The sequence below is a fragment of the Corythoichthys intestinalis genome, chromosome 6 (assembly GCF_030265065.1).
Source record: "Corythoichthys intestinalis isolate RoL2023-P3 chromosome 6, ASM3026506v1, whole genome shotgun sequence".
In the NCBI taxonomy this organism is placed as follows: Eukaryota; Metazoa; Chordata; class Actinopteri; order Syngnathiformes; family Syngnathidae; genus Corythoichthys; species Corythoichthys intestinalis.
This window is the reverse complement of record NC_080400.1, coordinates 37333027-37360082: the sequence shown is the minus strand read 5'-3', so window position 1 is coordinate 37360082 and position 27056 is coordinate 37333027. Positions and strand designations below refer to the sequence as shown.

The 27056-nt window shown below is 38.1% G+C and overlaps 1 protein-coding gene across 1 annotated transcript in view; it reads right to left on the bottom strand.

The window, feature by feature from the left end:
• Positions 1 to 27056, bottom strand: part of zbbx (zinc finger, B-box domain containing) — a 156319-nt gene that overhangs the window by 74456 nt on the left and 54807 nt on the right. Inside the window, exon 20 of the mRNA XM_057838525.1 lies at positions 14129 to 14156. Within this exon, the coding sequence (XP_057694508.1) occupies positions 14129 to 14156 (28 nt within the window). The remainder of the gene's footprint in view (positions 1 to 14128; positions 14157 to 27056) is intronic.

Genomic DNA, 27056 nt, shown 5'->3' with positions numbered 1-27056 from the left:
AGAAAAATCTACCAAATCACGACAAAAGTAATGTTGCATTTTGGTCTTGTTGGGCATTATGTCATCTACAAGTACAGTGTATCACAAAAGTGAGTACACCCTTGCATTTCTGCAGATATTAAGTATATTTTAAGTATATCTTTTCATGGAACAACACTGAGAAAAATGACCGTACTTCCACTTCAAAGCCAAATCATGCTTTGTTTCTACTTTAATTGACTCGACGTGTGAATAAGGACTCTTGCATTTGACAATAAGGAAGTGTGCATGTGCGACTTTTGAGCGTAGCTGTTGCTGGAAGGTCACTTAAATTTGTGACCTCTCGGTTAGATTCTGTTTCACTTGCTAAGCAGTGACTCTCCAGCGCTCATTTTTGCTCTCTCACTCTCACAAAAGCCTGCAAAGGTTACAAGGCAACAAGATGAGTAGGTGGCGAGTGGAGTCCGAGGGAAAGACGTGAAAGGGCTGTACTGAAATGAAGGACATGTGGTAGACAAAAGGGGCCGTAATGGACATAAAGGCAAGCAAAAAAGTAATGGACAAGAAAGAGGAAAGAGGGCAATGGAATGCTTGACAAGGCAATGACCGCAGAGCAGTTGCAATAAATAAAAGGACGTATTCCACTGTAAAATGTCAAGGCTATTTATTTACTGTATGTCATTGAGAGGCAATGATGATGGTTTGGAAATGAATGTCATCTGCTAAATTTAGTCTCATTTGGCTGCTTTATACTTTATTGTACACCATCCCGACACAATTACATACAAGTACATATATAGACAAACACCATTTGGCCAATATTTACTACTTTATTTTCAAGAACTGAATATATTTGTGGAACTACCCATATGCCCAACAATTATGATAGCAGAAATTAACCAAATCAATAGGTAAGTAAATTATCATTGTATCATTCTTTGTTCAAACATTACCCAATATGATCATATCCTCACAAATGTAAACGCAAAGGGTTCATCAAAAAGAGCCTACAAAAGGTGGATGACTGATTTGATTACCTGCTCGTTGTTCTGAACCTTTCTGCCTGAATACGGCTTAGCCCTTAGGAATGTTTTCTCCAAATATTTTTGATTCCTCTCTTATTTGGAAAACACATTAACTCAGTTAAATTTCCATAAGATGAAATGTGAGGGGGACTATAAGGACCAAGCAATGTATTATTCTTGGCCAAAGTAATCTAGGATAGGCTCTATCTTAAAGAGGGGTTGCATGAAAATTTCACCTCTTTACCTTTTAACCATGTAATATGGTCTTTTAACAGTTCAAATGGTTTTCTGAATTATTCACCTGTTTGGGAAATCGTAAAATCTCTCCTAGCTGCTGTTGGGGGCTACTGAAATGCTCGGTGGTACCTTTAAGTTTCCAAAATGTCAAAGAGGAAATGTTTTTTTTTTTAATGCAAAGTAGTTTCCTCTTTTCACACTTCCACAGGACGTTGCGCTTCGTCAGAAATGGCTGAACATGGTGGTGATTCAGGGTGGTGAAGAATGGTGAAGAGAGCAACCTGGAATTTGGTTCCTAAAGGGACAGAGTCCCATTTCGAGCTGTTTGGGACAGTCATGAAGCAAAAACAATTTAAAGGTGGTCCACAGGTTACGAATGAATTCCGGTCCTACGCTGGCATCGTAGCCCGAATTTCTGCATAAATTGGAATTAAACCCTTTAAGTACCCTAAACCCTTTAACACCTAAGCTTATTTTGGCTGAATTTGCATGCCTTTGATGTTGCCTTTGTACTTCAAAGAAAAAAATGTTCACAATAGCCAGGTTGGGTCCCTATTTTCAGGACACCATAACCTCCATGTCCAATCTGTTTTTTTCTCTTCACTGACCAATTATAATCAACATTTTGGACCCAAAAAGACAAAAAAAATCCCAAAATCTTTTTTCACAATTTGTCATGTTGATGGATGTCCCATTGACAACCAAACATGCTCGACCAACCAATTTGAAACTAGATGATATTTATTGAACTTGTTAGCATAAGCATTTAATAGAAAAATATAAGACTGAATAGTTTTATGTTTGACAATTCAACACAAACAGCAGGTGTGGTCATAGGCGTTTTTGACCTTTGCACATACTATGGTCAAAACAGGTTATACACAGTGCAAAATAGTGAGATTTAATATATATATATATATATATATATATATATATATATATATATATATGTACATCATCTAACACAAAAAGGGTTTAGAGGATATTTCTTTGTGAGGTTAGGTCATGTACTCATCACCTTATCAAAAGTATATACATGCAATCAAGCTTCTCGAACACACACATCTATATACAAATTTAAAAGATTGATAATGAAAAAAAAAAAAAATCAAATATAACCTTGAAAAAAAGTATTTTAAAAAATAATGACAAGTATTTTAGTTCAATTTTTTCACGCAAGCGACTCAATAAAGTTTTTTATTTTTTGCGACTCAATAAAGCTACATCACACATGTCGCACAGCCCACCCTTCCGCCGTTTGCGCGCTGTTACTTCTACTCGCCGAGACGCCGACTGATCCGAGGAAAACAACAACAAAAACGTCTCATCCTCTTCCTTGAGTTAATGAAATAATGCATTAGCTTGCATTAAATTTAGTTTTCAATACATTCCGCACGTTTCAAAGTCGCTCGCTCAATCCAACGGCCGGTGTTCGCTTCGCATGTCTCCCTTTCCTTAGGTGGCGACTCGCTCCGCAATTTATTAAAAATGTTCACATTAGGTTCGTCCTTCTTGACCTCACAACGGCTCTTGGGATATGCAGTCTTTCGTGCTGCTTTCGGTTTTAAAAAAAGGACAAGAAATGATGGAAATATGGAGATAAACACATGGTCCATGCAGCGTTTTAATGCTTATCTATGAGTGCAACAAAACTATAAAACTCAAATGACATTATCTCCCGTTTTACTTGGTCGATTGACTTCAAATAAAAACTAGTGTGGACCTCAACCTCCGCACTTTTAAATGAGAGCAACCAGCAGCACATGGGTGACGTAATTACAGCGTGATGAGGCTTCAAAGATGATATACGTAAACACGTCGACGCCGACACGTTCGGTGTTAAAGGGTTAAATGCCCTCTAAATCTCAGAATAACTACCCAAAACAATGTATTACAGTGATCCCTCATTTCGCGGTTAATGCGGAACAGAAGTCGCTATATATATATATATATATATATATATATATATATATTATGTGTATATGGGTGTGTGTGTTAAACGTATTTATTCAGTTTTAGCATTGGAGATATATATCAGATGTGTTTTTGATTTTTTTCCCTAAAGTATAATTTAAAAGTTTAAAGTTTTAAATATGTTACTGTCCCACCAAGTTTTTTTTTCAAAACAAGAATACAGTAGAAAACTGCTTGGCTTCATTAAATGCTTCATTCAGTGAGTCCACTCAAATCCAAGCAGCTCATTTACACACAATGAGTTGCCACAGCAACTGTTTAACATGTTAAACGATGATTGACACATGTGGCGCTTTGATCTTGCCAGAGAATCAAACTTCAAACATTAAACGTCTATCAATCCTCGTTTACATTAATAAGCAACTCCAGTGCACTCACTGCCTGACCAACAAAGAGCAGGGAGGGAGGAAGGGACAGTGAGACTACATGATCGGCTCGGGACAGCTCATCTTTATATACATATATATATATATATATGTTTTTAACTGTAAAAATTAAAAATCCGCAATGGACTGAGGGCACGAAGTTTGCAGCGCGAAGTAGCGAGGGATTACTGTATACGTGATTGTACTGTCCTCACCAAGACGTTGGAGCGAAGTTCTTGATAGAGAGCGAGCTAAGCTGTAATACTTCGCCTCAATCTCTCACTCGGGTGCTTCACTTGTTTGTGGGAGCAAATGTGATATTCCTCGTCCATTCTTCTTTGTGTGCACAAATACATTCTTCTCCGTGTGTACATGCGCTCTTAGTTGCGTGCGGAAGTACTACCTGTTCTATGCTTCCTGCACCAAAATACTGCATGCATCACAAAACAAAAGGCAACATAATTATCAAATACACATTTCACCAAAGGGCAGAACATTCATATTAATAAAAATGAAGTAAAAAATAAGATACTGTGAGGTACAATAAGGTACTGTTTGCGCGACTAAAAAAAAGAAAATGGCCGACGAGAGTCCTGCGTCGTAAAGTCGAAATGCTCATGACCCAGGGACTACCTGTATAGCTTTTACAAAATTTCAAAGGTAAAATTGCTACTTGAATGTGCTTTCAAATTATATCATATGCCTTGAAAAAAAAGCGACATACCCCCTTTAAGTGGGAATCGAATGATAGCAAGCATATAGAAAATTTTTAGAAGTTCTGTACTGGGATTTCTTAGCTCTCTCCCAAATTACCCAATTTAACTTAATTGGTTCAAAATAAATGACTTTTCACAAATTGGCCGAAAGGTGCGATTGACCTTTGTATCTTACCTCCTGCTTGTCACATAACCAAATAATTAAAATTCTGACTTATAACTTCTACTTTTAATATGCTCGCTTGGTGGTGGCTTGTGTTTCATGAGATCATGAGATTGTTCTAACATGAAATATATGCTCTGCTCCGACAAAATAATTTAAAAAAGAAAGCACTGCTATCTACCGAGTTGCAGTTAATGAGAGGATTAATAGCAAGCGAACATGAAGTGGACACTCCTGTAATCCTTGACCCGGTCTGACCAGCATGTTTTTGGACTGTATAGGACAATCTAAAGCATGTTGAGGAATATATAGAAATAGGTACAGAGGGCAGAAGGCTTGAACCCGATACCCTGTTGGAATTGTTAACACTTTCCACTGAATGTGGGTAGATTTATAGATTTTATATTTTTTTTCAGATTGTTACAACTCAAATTTATCTCATAAAATTATACAGTATGTAAATTACTCTGGGCTAAAAATAATTACCCATATAGAACAAGAGACTCGTGTGTTGATGTAAATTTTGTTTGGATGTAAATTTGCTTTCCCATAAACACAACAGAGTACAATATTATTATTACAACCTGGGGTTATCTCAGAATATTGAATATGAATTATTCTGGGAAAATGTGGAGAAAAAAAAAAACATTCAGATGCTTTAATGTGAATTTGCCTTTCCTGACACTCAACCAAGCTCAACATCATTGTTGGAATAGCACATGTGTGAAATAGGGAAAAACTTGAGTACACATTATAAGTTTTAGCCCGAATATAAGACGGCCCTGATTATAAGACAACCGCCTCTTTTTCAAGACTCAAGTTTGAAAAAAGACTTTGAACATCAAATTCATGTTTATACAGAAAATAATTACGGTACATCCGAAACAAATGATTATAACAATATATTTGAGAGAAAAAGCATGTTATTTTGTTTCATTCAAATCTTAATATCTGATCATTTGAATATGTAAACTAAAGTGCAATCACATTCGTAAATGAATGGCTTCTGGTTTTTTAAATGTAAATAAACCAATCTATTGTGATAAAACCACAAAATTGCAACAAATGCATTCACCATCAAAGTGAAGTCTAACTGTAACTGTAATCTTGAAACAAATCTGAATAAGGAAAAACATTGCAATAAAATAATGCAAACTGGTCAAACTTGAGAGTAGCTGAGATCTATCATGACAGAATATCGCTTCAATGACATCTGGCGCCATCTAGCATCATGAATGGGGAGAGTAGCCGAGATCTGTTATGACAGAACATCGCTTCAATAATATCTGGCGCCATCTAGCGTCGTGAATGGGTGTAATGTCTAGACCGCGAATATAAGACGACTCCCTCTTTTTCAGTCTTATTTCAATGCAAAAAACACCGTCATATATTCAGGCCAATACGGGTATAAAAAAATACCCCACTATTTCATGCATAAGATAGGTCAAAATGAGTTTGTGATCTCATTTCAGTTTGGCATCAATGTGGTATGCGATTTTATTGCAATAGGTTTTGTAAGTCAAATCACTGTGTAATGAACAGATTTCAAATCGGTGATGGTGTGACATCACACTGCACCTTATTATGCAACTACCTGTCCACTTTGTGCTAATAGCTCACCAGGGTCAATTACAATTATTCCAGCACAAGAGTCTTCAGTCAATAATGTGCATTATTGCCATTGTGAAAGCAGGCTTTTGTAATATGCTCTTGTGTTTGAAGTTCAACATACAAGTAACATTTGAATGGATATAGGAATACCACCTCAATTTAAAAGGCATTGGTTTTATGACATAAAAATAGGACAAAAATAAACCATTAAAAAAGAATCCACCATTTTAGCTGTTCAAATCAAATGTTATTTTTAAAGTTAGAAAAACAAAAAATTGAACCAAGAAAAATATCCTAAATTTGTTTTGACTCACCTCCACACACAGCCTGGACTCTGCTACCACTCCTCTGGAAAAGGGTTGGACACACTTTTCTACTCTGGAGTTGCCTATGGTGAAAGAACTTGAGAAGGCGTGGGCTAATCTAATTATTGCCCTCGTTGTTTGTGCTTATAGACCAAATAGCAGTTCAGAGTATCCACCCTTTTTCCTTTTTTCCTTGGAGTGAGTGCTGGTAAGGGCTTCTTCTGGGGACTTCCTCGTTTGGCTGGGGAACTTCAATGCTCACGTGAGCAATGACAGTGAGATCTGGAGCGGCATGATTGGGAGAGACCCCTTGATCGGGAATGAGCAGCGTACGAATATTGGATACCTGGGCTTGTTGTTGGATTGTTGAATTTGCTGGGGATGTGGAGGTCTGGGCTTCCCTGATAAAGCTGATGTCCCTGCGACCTGACCTCGGCTAAGCGAGAGAGGATGGACAGACTGATGAATGGATGAAATCTCTGAAATGCATGTGGGGAAATGTTAAGGTCCATTAAAAGACATGTTGAACTTTTTGGGCCAAAATTCCAGAAAGTGTTTTGTTCACACACAATACTGTGTGACCTAAAGGACATGAAACCAACAGTGAAGCATGCTCGTGGCAGTGTGGCTTGTTATTCATCACTTAGGGCAAACTGGGGCCATTGTCAAGGTAGAGGGAGTCGTGAACAGTTCCAAATATCAGACAATGTCGTGTTGACACAAAACCTTTATGCTAAAAGGCAAAATATATTTTATTACTATCACTGGCAAAACATTACCTCAAACTGAACATCTTTAGAATTTTAAACATGATCTGTTTTTGCATTAAACATTTGTTATTGTTGTGCTGAACTGGATGCCTTGGGTCAGTGAAGTGGTTCTTTGTTAAACTGTGAAATAATACAAATAGATCATTCTAAATTAACTAACGCTGTGTTGCGCACTATCAAACTGCAGCACCTTTCTTTTAAAATAACGACATTAAATTTCACAAAAATACAGAAAAACAGGTCACGAAGATGCTCTCGTTGGATGTAGCCATCTAAAAAGATAGGCGCTTCTAAAGATGAGAAGTTTAAAAGGAGAAAGAAAAAAAAAAAAAAAGGATCAATGATTTCGCTTTATTAGCCACAGGCAAGAACACTTTAGACTTGAGATCACACAGAGAGTGTGGCTGATTCTATGAAAATGTTTTCAATTAGTTCGGCTTTCCAACAAAGTCTGTACAAGTTTTGTGATTAATTGTTGTTGTTATTGTCTGAAATCATTAGTATGTTTCAGCTGGGAAATAATTGGACACAGGCGATGCCAGTTAAAAAAAAAAAAAAGACAAAATGCATATTATTATTTATTTTACTGCCACTAAATTGAAGCAAGCGATAGAAAACAACAACAGACAACTTGATGAACTAATGTTTGAAGCACACTCATGAGAAATGCAGCACCTACATTATGCAGAACGCTGTAATGATAGGAAGGACGCAAAACAAGCTCGTAAAGTGGTTGTCAAACAGCCATTTGCAGCGATTTTACTTTATGATATTCATTATCAACTGTCAGAGAACACTGGTTTTTAAGAAGATAGCAATAAGATGCCTTTACCTAAATGAAGTAATGTTCTACAACAGAGGTCGGGAATGTATGGCTCGCAAGCCATATCTGGCATTTTTGATGAGTGCATCTGGCTCTCTTAAGTGTGGAATCGGCTGGAGCGCCTGACATTAAAGAACTGTGATGAATTGCTCTTGGTATTGACACATTGATATTGGACACTTCATACTTGTTTCGCATTTATATGCTTCAATTCAGCGCTATTCGGTGGTCTTCCGGTTGAGGATTGTGCGGAACTAGGCTGAAGAGCTCGCCTTCCGAGACTCTGAGGCTGGAGCTGTTTGGCAAGAGAGCCTCTGCTGTCCGCTCAGCCAGCAGAGAAGATGGCCCCTCACAACTCAGTGACGAGCGAATTAGAGCATTTTAAAATGCATAGGAAAAAATTAAACTACTAAAATGAACTGCCTGGTATACCAGGTCACACATAACAAAATGCGCGCAATCAACAATATAATAATAATTTTCATCATCCCTTTTGGGCTCTCAAATTAGTGCAATTTCCATGAAAGCAAGTAGCACGAAACAGCTGTCTTGGGTGATTCCACTTGTCGCGGACACGGTTATGCAAATGTCCTCTTGATTATGGTTTCTACTTTCAGCAAATATGCGCAACACCACACCTTGCTTCTATTTGCTAGTAGCCGAGTGGTGTGTGCACACAATGCAAAAAGTTATTCTAAATGAAAGACACTTTTTACAATCTCTAATTCAGATGTTTCTCCTCCTGGTTGGTAAGTCATTGTAGTGAAGGGGTGGAGTCTCAGTTTCGTGTGCGCAAAACGTCACCGAGCAACAATATTTGAAGGAATGACGTTGGCTTTCATTGCTGCTTTCTCAAGATCTATTTCAACCACGCGTTTTGATTGCTCGTAAAAGCGAGCAGCTGAGCACAATGTCTCTACTGTGCCTTTGTGTTGGGTGTTCAGTATAGTTCTCGTGGAATTACATTTCAAAATATGTAGGATTTTTTAATTCTCTCGGTCAAATAGGTTTCCGACCCTGTTCTACAATGTCTCAGTCAGTACATTTAATGGTGAACAGTTGAGCATGTTTACAGTTCTGATGATATTAGATTAATAACATTCATGTGTATGTATGAATTATAGAATGTGTGTGTTCTGTATCATTGAAGAGTGACAGAGACACTTAGTATCCATGACAACTGCAAGGATGTCAAACTGGAAATGTGCAATGAGAGGAAATGTGTAATGATATGCAAGTAGACCCAAAAAGAATGGGCAATTAAATGTGACGGATTATATAAAAGTGTCATGATGTTTGAGAAAGCCAGTCCCTTGGTCGTCACTGAGAGAAAAAGACAGACACGTAATAAGAGCTCTGGTCTGGTTATGGGTGAAGGAGGGGATCAATAGGCTAGATGAAAAAGGCCAAGTGAAAAATGGAGGGCCTTAGTGTGGGTGAGAAGCCAGTAGAGGAGGATAGATGAGTGCAAGAAGTCAAGAGGGGATGGGGCAGCAGCAAAGACATAATGCAAGCCATATGTAGTAGTTTGAGCTGGTGGCCTGCATGACCCGTGTAGACACATTACATGAAGATGCACATCCGTCAAAGCTAATTGCTACCGTGTCTGAGGATAGTTGTGATAGACATTGATTTAACTGATGAGAGCCAATGACCTGCAAAAACAAAAAAGAAAGATAAAGGACATGGTAGAGGTGGATTCAAAGTAAAAATGTCACAGACATTATTTATTAGAACATGCAGAGAGCTCTGATCTGGACTGGCCTCATCATGATGGAAAAAGGACCCAGAGCTGCTTTTATAACCCATCTGTACTTTGCATGTTCGTATTTTGCCAATCCAAGTTAAAAAAAAAAAGAAAGAAAGAAAAAACTTGGACTAAGCTGATTCATAGACTTCATAATATATTGACGGGACAGGGTTTGCGGAGCCAATTAAAAGGGGGCCTATCTCCGTCAAAGCTGACCGAATGTAAACACAGGGAAACAGCTTTTTACATTGAAAATTCTTGTGAATAAATGCTTAATGCAGTTAGCATTTATTTTACGTAAATATGTCGAATGTGCTGCAAGTCTTTAAGCCACTGTGGCGCCGCCTTATCACCACAAAGAGCTTTTTACGTTAAAAATTCTTGTGAATAAATGCATAAATCCCTGAATTCTTTATAGATATAGACGTAAAACAGTCTCGATTTTTTGTTAAAAGAGCAAAGAACCGGGCAGTTAGCATTTATTGTACGTAAATATGTCATGGCAGCCGTACAACAAAGAGCTTTTTACGTTGAAAATTCTTGTGAATAAATGCTTAGATCCCTGAATTCTTTATAGATGTGAACGTAATACAGTCTCGAGTCTTGGTTAAAAGTAAAAAAACAGGTAGTTAGCATTAATTTTACTTAAAGATTGCGAATTATGATGCCGACCGTAGCGGTTAATTACTCCCTTTGATTTTGTTCAGAACGTTTTAAAATGCATGCATGCATGGTACGAAATATATAATAATTACCTTGAATCCTCGAACAAATCACTCCTGATACAATCCTTCCTGTCTGTATGTGGTACAGCTTTTGTACTTTTTCAACCTAAATCCGTCGTTAGATCGCTGCATGTGTTGAATAACTGCGACCGACCGACTTGAAGGCGTGGCGCAGTGTCTGTGGAATGTGTCCCATCAATATAATTATGAAGTCTATGGCTGATTCTTATTGTATACTGTACATCCACCACAAAGCATTGCAACCAGGAGGACAGCTCAGAACCATAACCAGTTCAGACTATAAACTGTTACTTTTTTTTTTTTACCTCTTTCAACCTTGCGTCTTATAGTTAAGTGTGCCTAATTCATGTTTTTTTTTTTGCAGGCTGATGAGCTTTGTGTGTTTAGGTGTAAATATTCTACAAAACAATGTGGACTCCTGCTGCTTACAGTCCAGAAAGGCTTCTGTACTTGAACAAGCTCAGGTTTTTTTGCGAAATATTGTGGCCATATCGTTAAAAAAAACTACAGTATTTGACCCCACACCCACAGGAATGTGAGAGACCTTAGCTAACACCGCCAAATAAACACCAGCTTTTCCATGATTTTAGCTCCTCTGAGGAACGGGCCATTTCGTTATCATTGTAGCTATATTTTTGTTTGGAATCAATAATGTGAAGATCTTTATCACAAAGCCATTAAGTAACTGTGACACGAAAAAGCATGTTTATCTCATAATACACGCGCTATTTTATGCTCCTACATGAAATGGACCGCTTGGATGTGTGTGGAAGCGATCGCTATATTTATTTCGTTTTTTGAATCCTGCACCATGAAAATGAGTGACTTCGGCAACAGTCTCAAGTTGAGAAAGAGGGCGCTGTGACGTGTACGGAGGAAGGAGTTCTCTTCACTATACAACCGTACTGTTGTATGAGAAGGACTAAGGATTCAGCTGATTTTGCGGATGAATACGTTTATTTTTCGCATCACGCCAGCCAAACGGCTGCAGAAAAATCTTGCTGTACGAGGGAGAGGCGTGTGCGCCTTTTTGGGGTTTCAAAAGGTTCCCATTCAGCAGTGGATATTGGCCAAAACAAGCCCTACTACTGTGGGACCATTGGACTTACCAGGAAGTGAGAAAACATCGTGTTTTGTATTATGTCAAATACTGGGATCATTTTAATATGTAGGTGGCTTGCATTTTGTGGCTGACATGCTCCTTGCACCTTCAACGACCGGCGGCCTGTCACACATCCCCCCGCCAGGAGAGCACTATATTCGGCTTTTTCCCCTCTTCATGTGCCCGGCTTTCTGTCAAATTTTCCGACCGATCAGAAATTGCAACTTTGAGTTAAAAATAGCCGCGAATACAGCAATTACAAAGTAAACACTACAAACTTTCTTTAAATAAAGGACTACTTACGTTTGACCATGGAAGGGCACGTAAAAAGCTCTCCTCATATACATGAGCTGCACATGTTAGCTACACAACAACTGCAGCCGCTTGCCTATGACTCTCTCTACCTGTTTACAACTTCACCGGGTAGTAAAGCATTATTTTGCCATATTTGTGTTGACCATTTGGCAGCTAAACACTCCTCCGACGTCGGCCGGTTTGTTCAGCGGTCATTGTCCAGCCGCTTCCCCGGCGAGCTATCCTGTCCGTAGTAGCAGGGAAACGAGCTGTAAATTGCTCTCCGCCAGGCAGTTTGCCGATCGGCAAAGACAATCGACAACCCAGTCGTTATGTGAAATGTTCCGGGCTAGTTATGTGTGATTTTCCGCTTCGAAGACTTTGAAACATCACTCAGTTCGGGTTAGCATGTCGGCTAGTTGCCACGCCTTTTGGTTTGTTTACATTCTCTGAAGCCGGGGAAGGGAAAAGACATAAACCCGATTTAGGTGGCACAAAATATCGTTCGGGAGGTGCAACAGTAAAGGTGAAGTCGACAGTTTTGACCATTATGGAGTAATTTTGCCATGTCATCTTGAATAAATGCATTTTCAATATTTCATATTCCACTTAGCACAAGACTGTTATGTGTCATTACCATGCCATTTATTTAGCTATTGGGGAAAAATACTTGGATAAAAATAATATCCTGTAAAAATATTGGAGTACAGAGACTGAAACAATGACATTTTGCGGCTCTCTTCGTCACGTTTTCCTCGTTCTGAATAATTCCCCCTCAACGGGCTGACTTGTCCTTCTCAAGCCATTTATTTAGCTATTGGGGAAAATACTCGGATATAAAGAATATCCTGTAAAAATATTGGAGTAGAGAGACTGAAACAATGACATATTGCGTCTCTCTTCATCGTGTTTTCCTCGTTGTGAATAATTCCCCCTCAGTGGGCTGCATACTAAATCTGATGAAATCGTGACTCCGCTGATGTCATCCACCTGTGGGGGAAGCTAGAGCCCTATAATGGTAGGCGTGGCTAACCAGCAAATTAAAAGGCTAATTTCTCGTCATCTGCGCTTTGCTAAATTGTTGTATATAGTTGAATTGTCTCAAAATATGATTCTAATTCGCATTATAATCCTATTTAAGACCTTTTTTCTCCTGTCGTATGCACTGAAGAGATAAAGAAATAATGGCGTGATTTTGTTGGATTAGTTGGAATCAACAGCTTATTGGAGCTTTATGCCATGTAGCCAACATCTATGGCGCTCCAACTGAACATATTATTTAGCATTTCTGAAAATATTTGTACACTTTACTAGGGATGTCCTGATCATATCATTTTGCACTCGAGTCCCAGTCACCTTATTTTGAGAATCTGCCAATACCGAGTCCCGATCCGATAGACCCCAATCACCAACGTCACACAATCACGTGATCGCTGTATTGTGCTGCCATATTGTCCGTCATTGTGTGTCATATTGTCAATGATCGTAGTTTGTAAAGGTGGATTCACTTGCAAATTATGGAAGCCCCGGTGCTTTCAGACGCTGTAAACTCATTGGATGAGTCGCATAAAAGCCGTTATTTGGAAAAACTTCGGTCGATCCAGTCGCCAGATCCATATTTGATGCCCAAACCGATGTTTCCTCCCGTCCGGTCCCGTCCCGTGCGTCAGAGCTCATCCTGAGACCACCAAATTTCCAATCATACTCCAGTTTATGTCACGATGAGGAGTCGGGTACCCAAAATCGGCACCGGCCCGAATATAAACCGACATTTGGTCAGCTGAGCATCACCGTTGTCACGATTGTAAAATGAAATTTGATCGACAACAGGCCGGTGTGTGCCAAAAAATAACTGCCCCGCGTAAAATGTTCCCCCTGCCGGGAGCGCTTATTTATTGACGTGAAAATAGCAAATGTTTTCATGGACGCATGACAGTAATGGATTTACGACTGTAAGATCAGTTTTAAATAATTAAATGACACCAAATATTAGTAATGTATTTTAGTAACAAATCGTGGACTGGGCGAAATAACCATCTTTAAGCAGAAATGTATTAGTCTACAGGTTTTCACGACCATATCCCAATGACAATCACACTGGTATGACATTTATTAGTTCAAGCAGAGTAAAATAATACATATTCACGGTACGAGAAAGTCGTTACTGTGTGGGCGCTCCCGTCAGGGGGGACATTTCCCGCAGGGCGGCTATTTTTCGGCACAACACCTGTTGTTGCGCTCATATTCTTGCTGCGCGACCGTGGCGACGAGCTTCGTAGTCTCCGTCTGATGATGTCTGCGATCGTGTTGGCATTATATTGATGTTTTCGCCACTGTCTAACGGCTGTCGACACAAACGCATCATCGACCGGCATAAACAAACCGTGCTGCTTTCGAGATTTGCCCTTTTAACAATGGGCATAGCAACTACTAAAATGACCGTTTATCTTCTCTGTTACTGCAACCAACCGCCACACATGCCTTCACCATTTTGATTAATCAATGTTACCGATTGTCAGGAAGGTTTTTGGGTTCGTTTACTAGGCGATGATTCCTTACACAAGCAGAAAAACACGCAGTAATAGGAGGAATGTACGTAGCGTTAATATGTAAACACGATGAGCTGACGGACAATATGGCGGCACCAGTCAGGGGGACGGAGTTGTGACGTCACGTGATTGGGGTCTATACCCCAAAAAGTTTTTTGTTTTTTTTGGGGGGGGGGCGGGGGGTTATTTGAACAAAAGTTCCAAACATGTTACAGTACTTTTTGTGGGAGCGTTGCAGAGTATAAAACGTATATATATATTTATGTATGTATATCTCTTGGCAATTCCACTGTATTTCTGGACTATTTTATTACTTTTTAGCCCGTAAAAAGTAAAATAATAATAAAAATTAATTGATTAATTAATTAAGCCTTAACGATATTTGAAAAATCTTAACATTGCAATATACAGTACATTGCCAAGGCTCCACACTTATTTTTTGCATTGGTTGCACTGGAGCGCCTAACTTTTTTCTTAAGGTGCATTGTATCACCTTTAACGCCATACTTTTAATCACACTCCATAACATTCATATAATGCATTCATTTATTCATCTTCTGAACTGCTTATCCTCACAAGGGTCACAGGGGGTGCTGGAACCTATCACAGCTAACTCCAGGCATAAGGCGGGGTACACCCGGAACAGGTTGCCAGCAAGTCGCAAGGCACATATAGACACAAAACTGTTCATTTACGCATTCACACCTAAGGACCATTGTGTTCAATCAACATACCATGCACGTATTTTTGGGATGTGCCGTAAACCTGGAGAAAAACAGACGCTTATTGTTATACAAGAATAACATAGAAAAATGCTTGTCTTTATTAAATGCTTCATTGAGTGAGTCCACTCAAATTCACTCACGCTTTGAGGCTTTTTATTTAAAAACACGATCCTTTACACCTGAAAATTGCCGTGATCGGCCAAATTTCTGGCTCTGTGATAGTCTCAGGGTTCTGTTTAAAGTGCAGAGAGCATTATGAAAACCAAGGAACACACCAGGCAGGTCCGAGATATTGTTGTGGAGAAGTTTAAAGCCGGATTTGGATACAAAAAGATTTCCCAAGCTTTAAACATCTCAAGTAGCACTGTGCAAGCCATCATATTGAAATGGAAGGAGCATCAGACCACTGCAAATCTACCAAGACCCGGCCGTCCTTCCAAACTTTCTTCTCAAACAAGGAGAAAACTGATCAGAGATGCAGCCAAGAGGCCCATGATCAATCTGGATGAACTGCAGAGATCTACAGCTGAGGTGGGAGAGTCTGTCCATAGGACAACAATCAGTCGTACACTGCACAAATCTGGCCTTTATGGAAGAGTGGCAAGAAGAAAGCCATTTCTCAAAGATATCCATAAAAAGTCTCGTTTAAAGTTTGCCACAAGCCACCTGGGAGACACACCAAACATGTGGAAGAAGGTGCTCTGGTCAGATGAAACCAAAATTGAACTTTTTGGCCACAACGCAAAACGATTTGTTGGGCGTAAAAGCAACACAGCCCATCACCCTGAACACACCATCCCCACTGTCAAACATAGTGGTGGCAGCATCATGGTTTGGGCCTGCTTTTCTTCAGCAGGGACAGGGAAGATGGCTAAAATTGACGGGAAGATGGATGCAGCCAAATACAGGAACATTCTGGAAGAAAACCTGTTGGTATCTGCACAAGATCTGAGACTGGGATGGAGATTTATCTTCCAACAGGACAATGATCCAAAACATAAAGCCAAATCTACAATGGAATGGTTCAAAAATAAACGTATCCAGGTGTTAGAATGGCCAAGTCAAAGTCCAGACCTGAATCCAATCGAGAATCTGTGGAAAGAGCTGAAGACTGCTGTTCACAAACACTCTCCATCCAACCTCACTGAGCTCGAGCTGTTTTGCAAGGAAGAATGGGCAAGAATGTCAGTCTCTCGATGTGCAAAACTGATAGAAACATACCCCAAGCGACTTGCAGCTGTAATTGGAGCAAAAGGTGGCGCTACAAAGTATTAACGCAAGGGGGCCGAATAATATTGCACACCCCACTTTTCAGTTTTTTATTTGTTAAAAAAGTTTAAATTATCCAATAAATTTTGTTCCACTTCACGATTGTGTCCCACTTGTTGTTGATTCTTGACAAAAAATTAAAATTTTATATCTTTATGTTTGAAGCCTGAAATGTGGCGAAAGGTTGCAAGGTTCAAGGGGGCCGAATACTTTTGCAAGGCACTGTATTTAAAAAAAACACACACATACGTGTAATAGAATTAATGAATGTACTACTCTACTGTCATCTAGAGTTTTTGAGTGACATATCTGCAAGATTGGGTATTGCAGTGATGACGAGCATCACAATAACAGTTGCCTCCTCATTGCTTTCACCGTAATTCCCTTCACAGACCGACAGTTTGGAAGCATGCTATGTGTGTATGTGTGTGAAAAGCGGTGTTCTCCATGGTCAGACCAATCTGGCAATGTGCCTTGCACCATATATCACAAATGACACATAATTTGTCACTTGCCGATTTGTCACAGCCGTATTTACGCGTCAACAAATCTGAAGTGACACAGGGAAGTGGTCATGTGTTGGTATTTTGAAAAACGACTTATATGTGGATCATGAAAAACATGACATAATTTTTGTGATTTCATGTTTACATTCCTATACCTCTGCTGTGTATGTGGGTGTCAGTGAGCTCTTTATTCTGCCAAGTCGCCAGCATTGTACTTGTGTCTTATCTGACAGTCTATAGAAAATCTGTCAGTCATTTTTTGCGTGTGTGTGGACGTATAGAAACAATTGTGATGTTTACCTCCCTGCAAAGAAGAGAGCTGGAAAACCTGTGGTTTTCACAAACAGAACTTTGCAAAGATTCTATAGTACATATCACACAAGGACATTTATGAATACAAACCAAGAAAATGAAATAGAAAGCCTCGCCGGCATCGTACACAAAGCACATACTGGCCAGATGCAAGATAATAACTTGCCATTATTCTTTAAAATGAGCCATTTTATCTGCACATAAGCTTATTTGCTTTCGTGCCAACAGTTAGATGCAACGATATCACCGGTATGTATCAAGTATGGACCAAGAGTGAGGATAAGGCTGGCAAGACAACAATCTAACCTGCATTGCTTTCAAAAATCCACTGTACAGTCCATACGGCTAAAGTCCACTACAAAGTTATTTTATTCTTCTATATTATCTTTTCAATTTGAAGTTTGAGTGGAAAACATAAATATACGAACCTTAGGTATTTTTTCTTCCCAATACTTGAGAGAACAAGAGCAAGCTTTTTTGTCTTTTGTTTTTGTTGGTTCAGCCACTGAACTATCATTCACCGTTGAGCCAAAATCTGTTCTTTTTTCTGGTTGTTTTGCAACATATAAAAAAATATGGTCTTAAAAGTCATTCAAGATTTCTTAAAGGGAACCACGGATAGAAAGACATGTAGTTCTTAAAAGATAAATGTTAGTACGAGGTACAAGGCAAAGATGCAATGAAGGGGTCAAGAAAACAAACTGTCAATTGGCAGCAATATCCCGGCAAGCCTCCTAGGATCGGTTTAAATACACTGCTGATGAGCTGGAATTGGGAACTCATCCCACAGCTCTGTAAAAAAACAATCGGACCATCAGCAGAATGTGACAAAATCATGCCAGTCGTCATACTAGCTTCGCTTGGTGACGAGCACAGCTATTCTCTCAGTCCATCCCAACCACGTCATCACCGCCAGCATGCATTGCGCGTGTAAATCATGGGGCCCTCCGGAGGTCCAAACATGTACTAAATATTATAGGTTTTTAAATCAATGGCAATAATATATGTTTCTAATAATGTATTTTCGTAAAACAGAACAATTGTGACTTATTACAGCATACAAGTCTTTAAGACTAAAGTTCCCTTTAATAGTCATCACTTGTCAATTACACTAATAGTGGTATAAACTTTCTATACATTCACCCAATATCAGACCCATTTGTGATATGTGAAATTTTGAATTATTAGTTGTAATTCTACCCAGTCTTAACAGAGAATGACACTGTTATCTGTCAATTGTGACTACATACAGTATACTGTACATGCATATAATATTTGGGTGAAGGTCAATGTTCCATTTTGTTTTTTTTTTTACACATTTGGAATTCAGCATTTACATGTGTGATAGTGTACAAGATTGTACATTAATCAGCATATTCCTCCATCATGTACATCAACGGGTTTTTTAAAAAACAGAATATGAGCATATTTGGCATTTTGAATGTATGCATGGGCTTGCATAACTGAGTTACTGCCAAAACTTGATTGTGAAAGAGTTATTGGCTGCATGTGAAAGTAACCCCTGATAAAACATACTGACTACTAGAGGGCTTTAAAATTAGTAAATACTGTCTTATACTATATAAACATACATCTCTCAAATCAAAGGTGTGCTAATGCAGCCTTGTAAAATGTAGCCCAGATATTCAAGAACATGCATTCCACAGCATTCGTTCATCAGCACACCCCAGTACTCTTTGGCACACACTTACAGACATACTGTACACTACATAGACACACTTGAGATGGACAATTTCTGTCACCACAGCACTTTCCCAGACTGACTCTGATTAAACAGAAGCTTAGAGTGCTTTTAATTTCATGGAAGAACAGACAGCGAGTTATAGAGGCCCAGAGAAAAAAAATGGGAGGTGAGGCAGTGGGCGAGAGCAATGAATGCATGGACAGGATGAGACCAAAAGGAAGGAGGAGTCCCGATAGTTAAAAAAAAAAAAAAAAAAAAAAAAACTAGAATTATGAAGGGATATTAACTATAGAAAAAGGTGTTGATAATATACAAGGATTTCAGAGTGTGGGGACAGAGGACGAAGGCAATAGGATAAAGGTTGGAACCAGGGAGGTTTGAAAGCTAGTGCAGGATTCGGAAAACCTTGAAGTGGAGGTGAGGAAAGGTTCGAAAAAGATAGATATGCTTGCCGGCAGGTGAAGGTCTTCAATATTTAATGTACATCAATAATTCAAATCCTAACTAAAAATCTGTGAATGCTGTATTTGTAATTTGTCTAATGCGCCAACACACTTTCTGTTCTGATCTTCGCACACATGCAGAAACACACACAAAGTTAGCGCTTGAATGGAAAGGGAAGATTATTGAAGATATCAACCATGGTGATGTGACCAGGGGGCATAACTGTCACAATATGTTCCAAGCCAACACACAAGCGAGTAGTATGCACATTGACTGCAAATAAAAAGGAGTTAAGCCACCTAACTAGAAAAGTGCATGGGTGCGTCTGTGCATATATATTACATATTTCACTTTTTACCCTACAAAAAAGACATTGTGAATTTAGAGACACCAAATAGGCACACATACATTCTTTTATAACCGGCTTTTTTTTTTTTTTTTTTTAAAGCGAGGCTTTACAATACATGCTAAATCATCCAGCCATTCATTTACTTTAAAGAGCACCCAATCTGTGGCCTTAAGGAGGCCTGTGCACTCGCTCAGTATGCTACCAGAATGATAATAACAATACATGAATTTTAATGTCATACCCTCCAAGAGATGGAACCTTTAATCTTGAATGTTTAAGTTTGACCTGAGTAAGGATATTGGAGCCTGTGTATGCGCACGGTACATTTTACCTTTTGAGTCTGAGCAGATTTTAATCTTACTCAAAAGGCATGTTTGTGATCTGAAGAGAGATAAATCAAGGTGTCTTTAAGCCACGTCAAAGGCCATAGGCTTCAGTAATCATTTGGGTTCATTTGCATTGGATTGTGAAATGTGCTGCAATGATGTGAAAGCATTTCTGCGCAAACTCACAGAATTTTTAGCCCTACAGAACTTGCAACAAATGGAACAGATAGGGTGTAGAGCAAGTTAAAGTACCGTATTTTTTGGACTATAAATCGCACCTGAGTATAAGTCACACCAGCCATAAAATGCCCAACAAAGAGGAAAAAAGCATATGCAGTATAAGTGCACCGGAGTATAAGTCGCATTTTGGGGATAAAATCCAACACATAGAACAGATATGTCATCTTGAAAGGCAATTTAAAATAAAAATTAGGGCTGTCAAACGATTAAAATTTTTAATCGAGTTAATTACAGCTTAAAAATTAATTAATCGTAATTAATCGCAATTCAAACCATCGATAAAATATGCCATATTTTTCTGTAAATTATTGTTGGAATGAAAAGATAAGACAAGACGGATATATACATTCAACATACGGTACATAAGTACTGTATTTGTTAATTATAACAATAAATCAACAAGATGGCATTAACATTATTAACATTCTCTTTATTTTAGTTATAGAAATTTTACTTTAAAACCCCTATAATCGGTTTGATGTGATGCACTTAAGGTTGTGATATATACATATATGAACCTTGCTTACAGCAAGGCGCCATAAAAATGTGACATTACTAGAAAAAAAGAATTGGAGCGATAATGGGTGATTTTCACCATGTCTGTAGAGTGCAGGTCAAGGAATATGTCCCAATCCTGTTACACTGTCTTTCTTGGTGGACCGCAGGCCTCAGACACCAGAAAGGTCAATCTGTATGTTAATGGCTAGAGATTTCTTCCAGCATAAACTGAGCATGTATGGAAGGATACGGTGGATTTGTAAAATTATAGTCATTGAAGCATTGTGGCAGACTATATAAATTAAGATATTATATGCATCTCCAGAATCCATTATCTCTCCATCTAGTCTTTTATCAAGTCATCTTTGTGCCTCTCTTTGCATCTTTTCACATTGTGTGAACTCTAATTCATTTGACTTTGGAGCATCCCATCTCCACTCAGCTAACCTCAGAACTACTTATTATCTCATTGGGATCTGTACCTCTTTACCTGAAACTGTCTCAGCTCGTACTCATCCTACCAAACTTCCGCTGCTATCATTGCTGATGGATGGTTTTCATCTTAATGTGTTTTGTACCCTTACACAGTTGTACTCTAATTCACAGTAGTAAACAGTATATATAAGAAGACACACGCGAATGTACAAACAACAGTGCTTTAAAAAGAAGAAAAGTGGGTGATTCTAAGGCCCCATTACCTGTAGCGGAAATAGAAAGCATGTTTTGCTGCATTGAAGTGGTCGGGCCCAAAGTGATATTTTAACAGGGGCCCCTAAGAACACACAAAAAAATAAATAGAAAATAAATAAATAAATAAATAAATTAGATTAATAGCACTGTACTTAGTATGAATATTTTTTAAGTATAGTATGCCAGCAAGGGCGTAGGTTTGCATCGGGACGGTAGGGACAAACACTACCAACTTTTCAGGAGGCTAAAATTGTCCCCACCAACTTTTAAGAAATTTGCATTAGATTTAAGAAATTTACATTAGATAATGTGTTCAGTAATATAGGTCATTTAGATATAAGTAATGTAAAACGTAATCGTTGTGAAACGCACCACTAATTTTGCTACTGAAAGTCCGACCTGCATCACAGTTTAGCATTACCATTACATTAAACTGTGTGAACTTGCTAAAGGAGAAGGAAGCTGCTTAGGAGAAGTGTCCTTATATGTGTTTCTACTATGTTAACGTTAATTAAACTGTGAAAAATCTAGTAAACTCTGCTCTAAGAAATTTAGTGTACCTAGGTTTTCCTCTTACTTCGCTGTTTTTATTTTTATTTTGCTTAAGTGGTCTTAAAGCAGCCCAAAGGAGGTTTCATTTTTTGTTGAGTTCGGCTGTGCTTGTGGACAAAATCAGTAGTGTTTTTTCCTGAAAGAAGGCTCCATTTTTATTTATTTTTGTTATTCCCTGACTAAGTTTTTTTTTGTTGTTGTTGTATTGAATTTATTTAAACAGACAATTTTGAGTGGTATTGAGACATGTTTATTTATTTATTTATTTATTTTTGCTTTCCTGGATACTTAAAGAGATGATTAACAAGTTTGTATTTCAGGTGTATGTCAATATAATTTGTGTTCAAATAATGCAATTTAAATTTCCTAATAAAATTCAGACATTTATTCTGGAAGTTTTCAAAATGTTTCTTTAGCAGTTTTTGAAAATAAAGGTTTGAATCAAACGGTGTATCACCTGAACCAAAACATATGCACTGCAAAACCCACCTCCTTAAAATTGAAGAAAAAAAATTAATTCCCTTGTTTTCAGTGTAAATCTGCTAGAAATAAGAGAAATTATCTGCTAGTGCTTCAAGTAAGTGTTACTCAGATTTCTTCAAATAATTATTTTAAGTAAAAACATTTGTATATTTAATCTTTAAAAAATTGTTTGCCAGAAATGCTCTTAATTCAATAATACAACTAGCTAATGATAGCACCAACATATTCATAGTTAGTGTTGGCGTTCAATGTATTTTTTGTTGGTGCATCTTCTGTCTCTCTCTCTCTGTCTCTCCTTCTTTTCTTCTGTTCCCCTCCCTCCTGTTCGCTGCTTTCTCCTAATAAACGAGGTACGCTGAATGATCACAATGGGAGTATGTCATATTCCCATGTGATATATTAAAACTGTTTAGACCAATCGGACACTCAGACCTCCATTCTCTATGATAAGAAGCTGAACAGGACAGGTTAAAGAAGAAAAAAAAAAAGAAATATTCTTTAATTTAAGAATAGATTTTGTTCAAAACATTATTTGAAAGCATTTTTTTCTTGATTTAGGTGAAAAATGACCGACTTTTTGATGTATAGGCTTAATAAGAAGAAATGGTAATATTTACTAAAAGTAAGTGGAAGAATCTGACACATTAATATGTTAACTGGCCTTTAAAACTCAAAACAAGATGAAAATTATTGGACTAGATTTAAGAAAAAAGATAACAGATTAAGACGTTATACTGTAAATTTGCAGTGTGAAAGTTAATATAGGTCAATACAGATTTATTTTGCATCAATCATCAAGCCTATCAATTAATTAGGTTTTTATTGGAGAGAAATGTAGCCCTAAACCCAATCTACTTAATTTTATTAAAGTCCCGTCCCCAGCTAAATGTGTACATGCAAGTTATGATTAAGGTTATATAGTCCCTACCAACATTGAGACCAAACCTACGCCCTTGTATGCCAGTATGCTAAATAAGTTGGGACGCAGTTGGTAGCTCGAGTTGTCCTGTGACCGAAGGGTCAGCAGTTCGATTCCCGGCTACGACTGTCCACAGTCGAAGTGCCCTTGGGCAAGGCACTGAACCCCAATTTGCCCCCAATGGGTTGGCAGCATCTTGCATGGCAGCAGCACCATTGGTGTGTGAATGTGTGCGTGAAAGTGTAAATATGTGCTAATGTAAAGCGCTTTCGGCATTGCAACAATGTAGATAAATGCGCTACACAAGTACTTTCCATTTATTTAAAAAAATACATATATATTTTTTAACTAGATTTGTTTGTTAGCATTATTAAAAATAATTTTTAAAAAATAATTTGATTAATTAATTAATTAATTTAATTTAATACAGATTTCCATCTAAATTTGTGGAAGAGTGAGGCATACAATGAGTCAGGGTAGAATCTACCTAGTGCAAAAATGGTTCAGTTAAATTGTAACAAAGTGTTTGTTAGTTTTTGTGAGTAAACATCAGCATTACCATTAATGTACATATCAGTTTAATTTCAAACTATACTTTAAAGAGAGTTAACAAATGTTTCATTGCCCTTCAATAAATTGTTTCAGAATTTAAACAAAATAGGTATAGCCCAATATTCTAAAATGGATTCAATATTAAAGGTCGCAGATTTGACGAATGTAGAGTTTGCTTCTAATACATGGTTATACACACATTGAATTTCATCTTTTGTATACAGTACAGTGATATAAGCTTTGGAACAAACAACAGTGGGGAAAAAAACTAATTAAAACTCACCAAAGCAATAGAAATGTAAATACATCAACCCAATGCCAACAAACTACTGGCTTTCACTAAACTATCTTTTATGCATATTAATGATTACTTAGTAATTTGGCACGTGTATGAAAACATGACTGATGTGACTGTATATTTTTCAGTTGGCAAAGCAGCTTGACTCAAATGTCCTCTGAAGTGGCGTTCTCAATCATGTGCCATCTTGGTAATGAATGTGCAGATTGGCAAGAGAAGCGATAGCTTTACTGAGATGCTCAGTGGACCAGAGGAAACCGGATTGTATGCCAGATTGAAAGTGCCAAAGATTATGTAATTAAATTCTTGCTATAGCATGCCCCAGTTTATGTCATCCTTACTATCCTTTTTTTCACCATCATGGTCTTTTGTAGTGTGGACATAACCAAATTACCGTAATTTTCGGACAATAAGCATCTACTTTTTTCTCTGCATTTAACCATCTAAAGTGGCTTATTTAAGGTTTTTTTTTTGTTTTGTTTTGGGTTTTTTTGAGAAAGCTTCATGATTTCTCGTAAAAAATTGAAACAAAACGTTTTCATTTAATTCTGCTCTGCAGCTCATTGCGTCATGATGCGTCTAAGTGTCTACAGACTAGCTCGAGTGTGCCATGATAACAATATTCTTGAGTTCCAGTGTGTTGTGTCTTCCCGCCTGGTGGATATTCTCTATAGCACCCTTGGAGTAGATTCTCAAACACAAATAGCCATAGCTAGTGATTGAAAATTTGAAAAATATTGTAAACTACAAATAAACATATGCTTAGGAGAATTAATACATTAGTGAATGATTTTTTTAAACTATTATTATTTATAATTAAAGTTTATTCTCTTTTTATACTGTACATCTATACACTTGTTCTAGGGGTAAAAAACAAGAATGGGATGTACCCAGCCTGCATGGGTGTATTTGTTTATTTGCACAATATTAAATCTTATTTTCTGGGAATGCTAAAATTAACCATGCACCAACACCACGATCAGGTCTAAATTACATGACAGATGTAAATTTGATTTATGGTAATTAGGAAGCAGCCTGGCAGCCTGAGCAGCAATGTGCATTCACACTCAGAGTAAATCACCTGCCACAAAACTCATACATATAAATGAAGCTATCTTTAAAATAGGCTGTAAGAATACAAGCGTACATCCCTTCAATAGATGAGGCAATATTACAAAGCTGAGCCCATTAACGTGTGTTTGCACATGCTGTGTAATATACCACCAATAACTACAATTTCAATTGTAAATTAAAATTACCAATGAATGAGCCTAATCTTTGGCGGTACGGTGTCGGACTGGTTGGCACATCGCCTCACAGATCTGAGATCAATCTCAGGCTCCAGCCTTCCTTTGTGGAGTTTGCATTTCCACCTCCTGCCTGCGTGGGTTTCCTTCCACATCCCTCCAAAACATACATGCTAAGTTGATTGAACACTCCAACCTGTCCGTTGTTGTTATAGTGTGTGGGAAAGGTTGTTTCTCTATATGTGCCACGGGAATGGCAATTGACCTCACCTCCTGCCCATAGTGATCTAAGATAGGCTCCAGGACTACTGCGACCCTTATGATGCTAATAGATTACCCAACTGAAAGCTTTCAAGCTAACGTTTTGTGATCCGTGCAACGTTGCGTCTCATTAGACCTCAATTAATTAATCAGCCCTGTGTCAAAAAAAAAAACTCAAAAATCGAGCTGAGATCAACATCCCCAAAAGATTCCTACTAAGTTTAATTCAGATCCGCCCACAAATAACAGAGGAGTAAGAGGAGTAGTGTAACAAACAAGAAGAACAAGAACAAATTGAGTGACCTTTCGAGCTTGTCCCTGTGTGGTCTAGGAAAAACAAGAAATAACCCAATTTTCTGCAAAACAATGTTTCCTGCCCCTTAAATTAATCTTACTAGTATGGAAGATGGACACTGTTGGCAGGAAGACTTATGCACATAACAAATTGGATGTGTATACAATTTTGTGTGTGTTATACTTTATGTATACACATAGCTGAATGTCAGATTCTCTTTAAGCAACCCTTCCTGTAGCCTCCAACCAAATCAAAACATAAACCTTCTTCTACTACAGAAACATATGACTTTTGAAGAAGCTACCCCAGATTAACCGATCTTTATTGTGCAGTAAGTCTCAAAGAGTATGCGCATTCAAAATCTTGAGCGTAGACAATGACAGCCAAAACAAAAAAGTGTATACTCCATCGCACTTCCCCTCACTTCATTTGTGGTCTGATTATTTGTCTTCATAAGAGGGCAAATGACAAAATTTTTCCAACTCCAAATAGTTTACTGATTTTTGATTGTTGTTTAGCCTCATAGATAAATCAATGGGGGGGTGGGGGGTGGGGGGGGTCAGAGGAAACCTCAAATATACAAACTCTTTGAAATTCATCAAGCAAGTCTCTCCGCTATTACAATTGAGGGGATCGCAAATATTTCACTTCTCTGTGTGTTTAGTGCCTAACTAACTCCATTTGAAATCCTGAAGCCACCCGAGAGCCTCAAGGACAAGTAATGGTTGGCAGAGGTGGGTAGTAACCAGTGTTGTTAATAACGGCGTTTGAGTGTAACAGCATTACTAACGGCATTATTTTTTTCAGTAGTGAGTAATCTAATTAATTACTTTTCTCATCTTTGCAACACCGTTACCGTTACTGAGGGGTCCTTTAGTGCGTTACTGCAATTTGGGTTGAATGACGAGAGATGTCTGCGAGACAGGGAGAGAGCAGAAGGGAACGCGATGCTAGGTGGCTCCAATAAAAACTAACT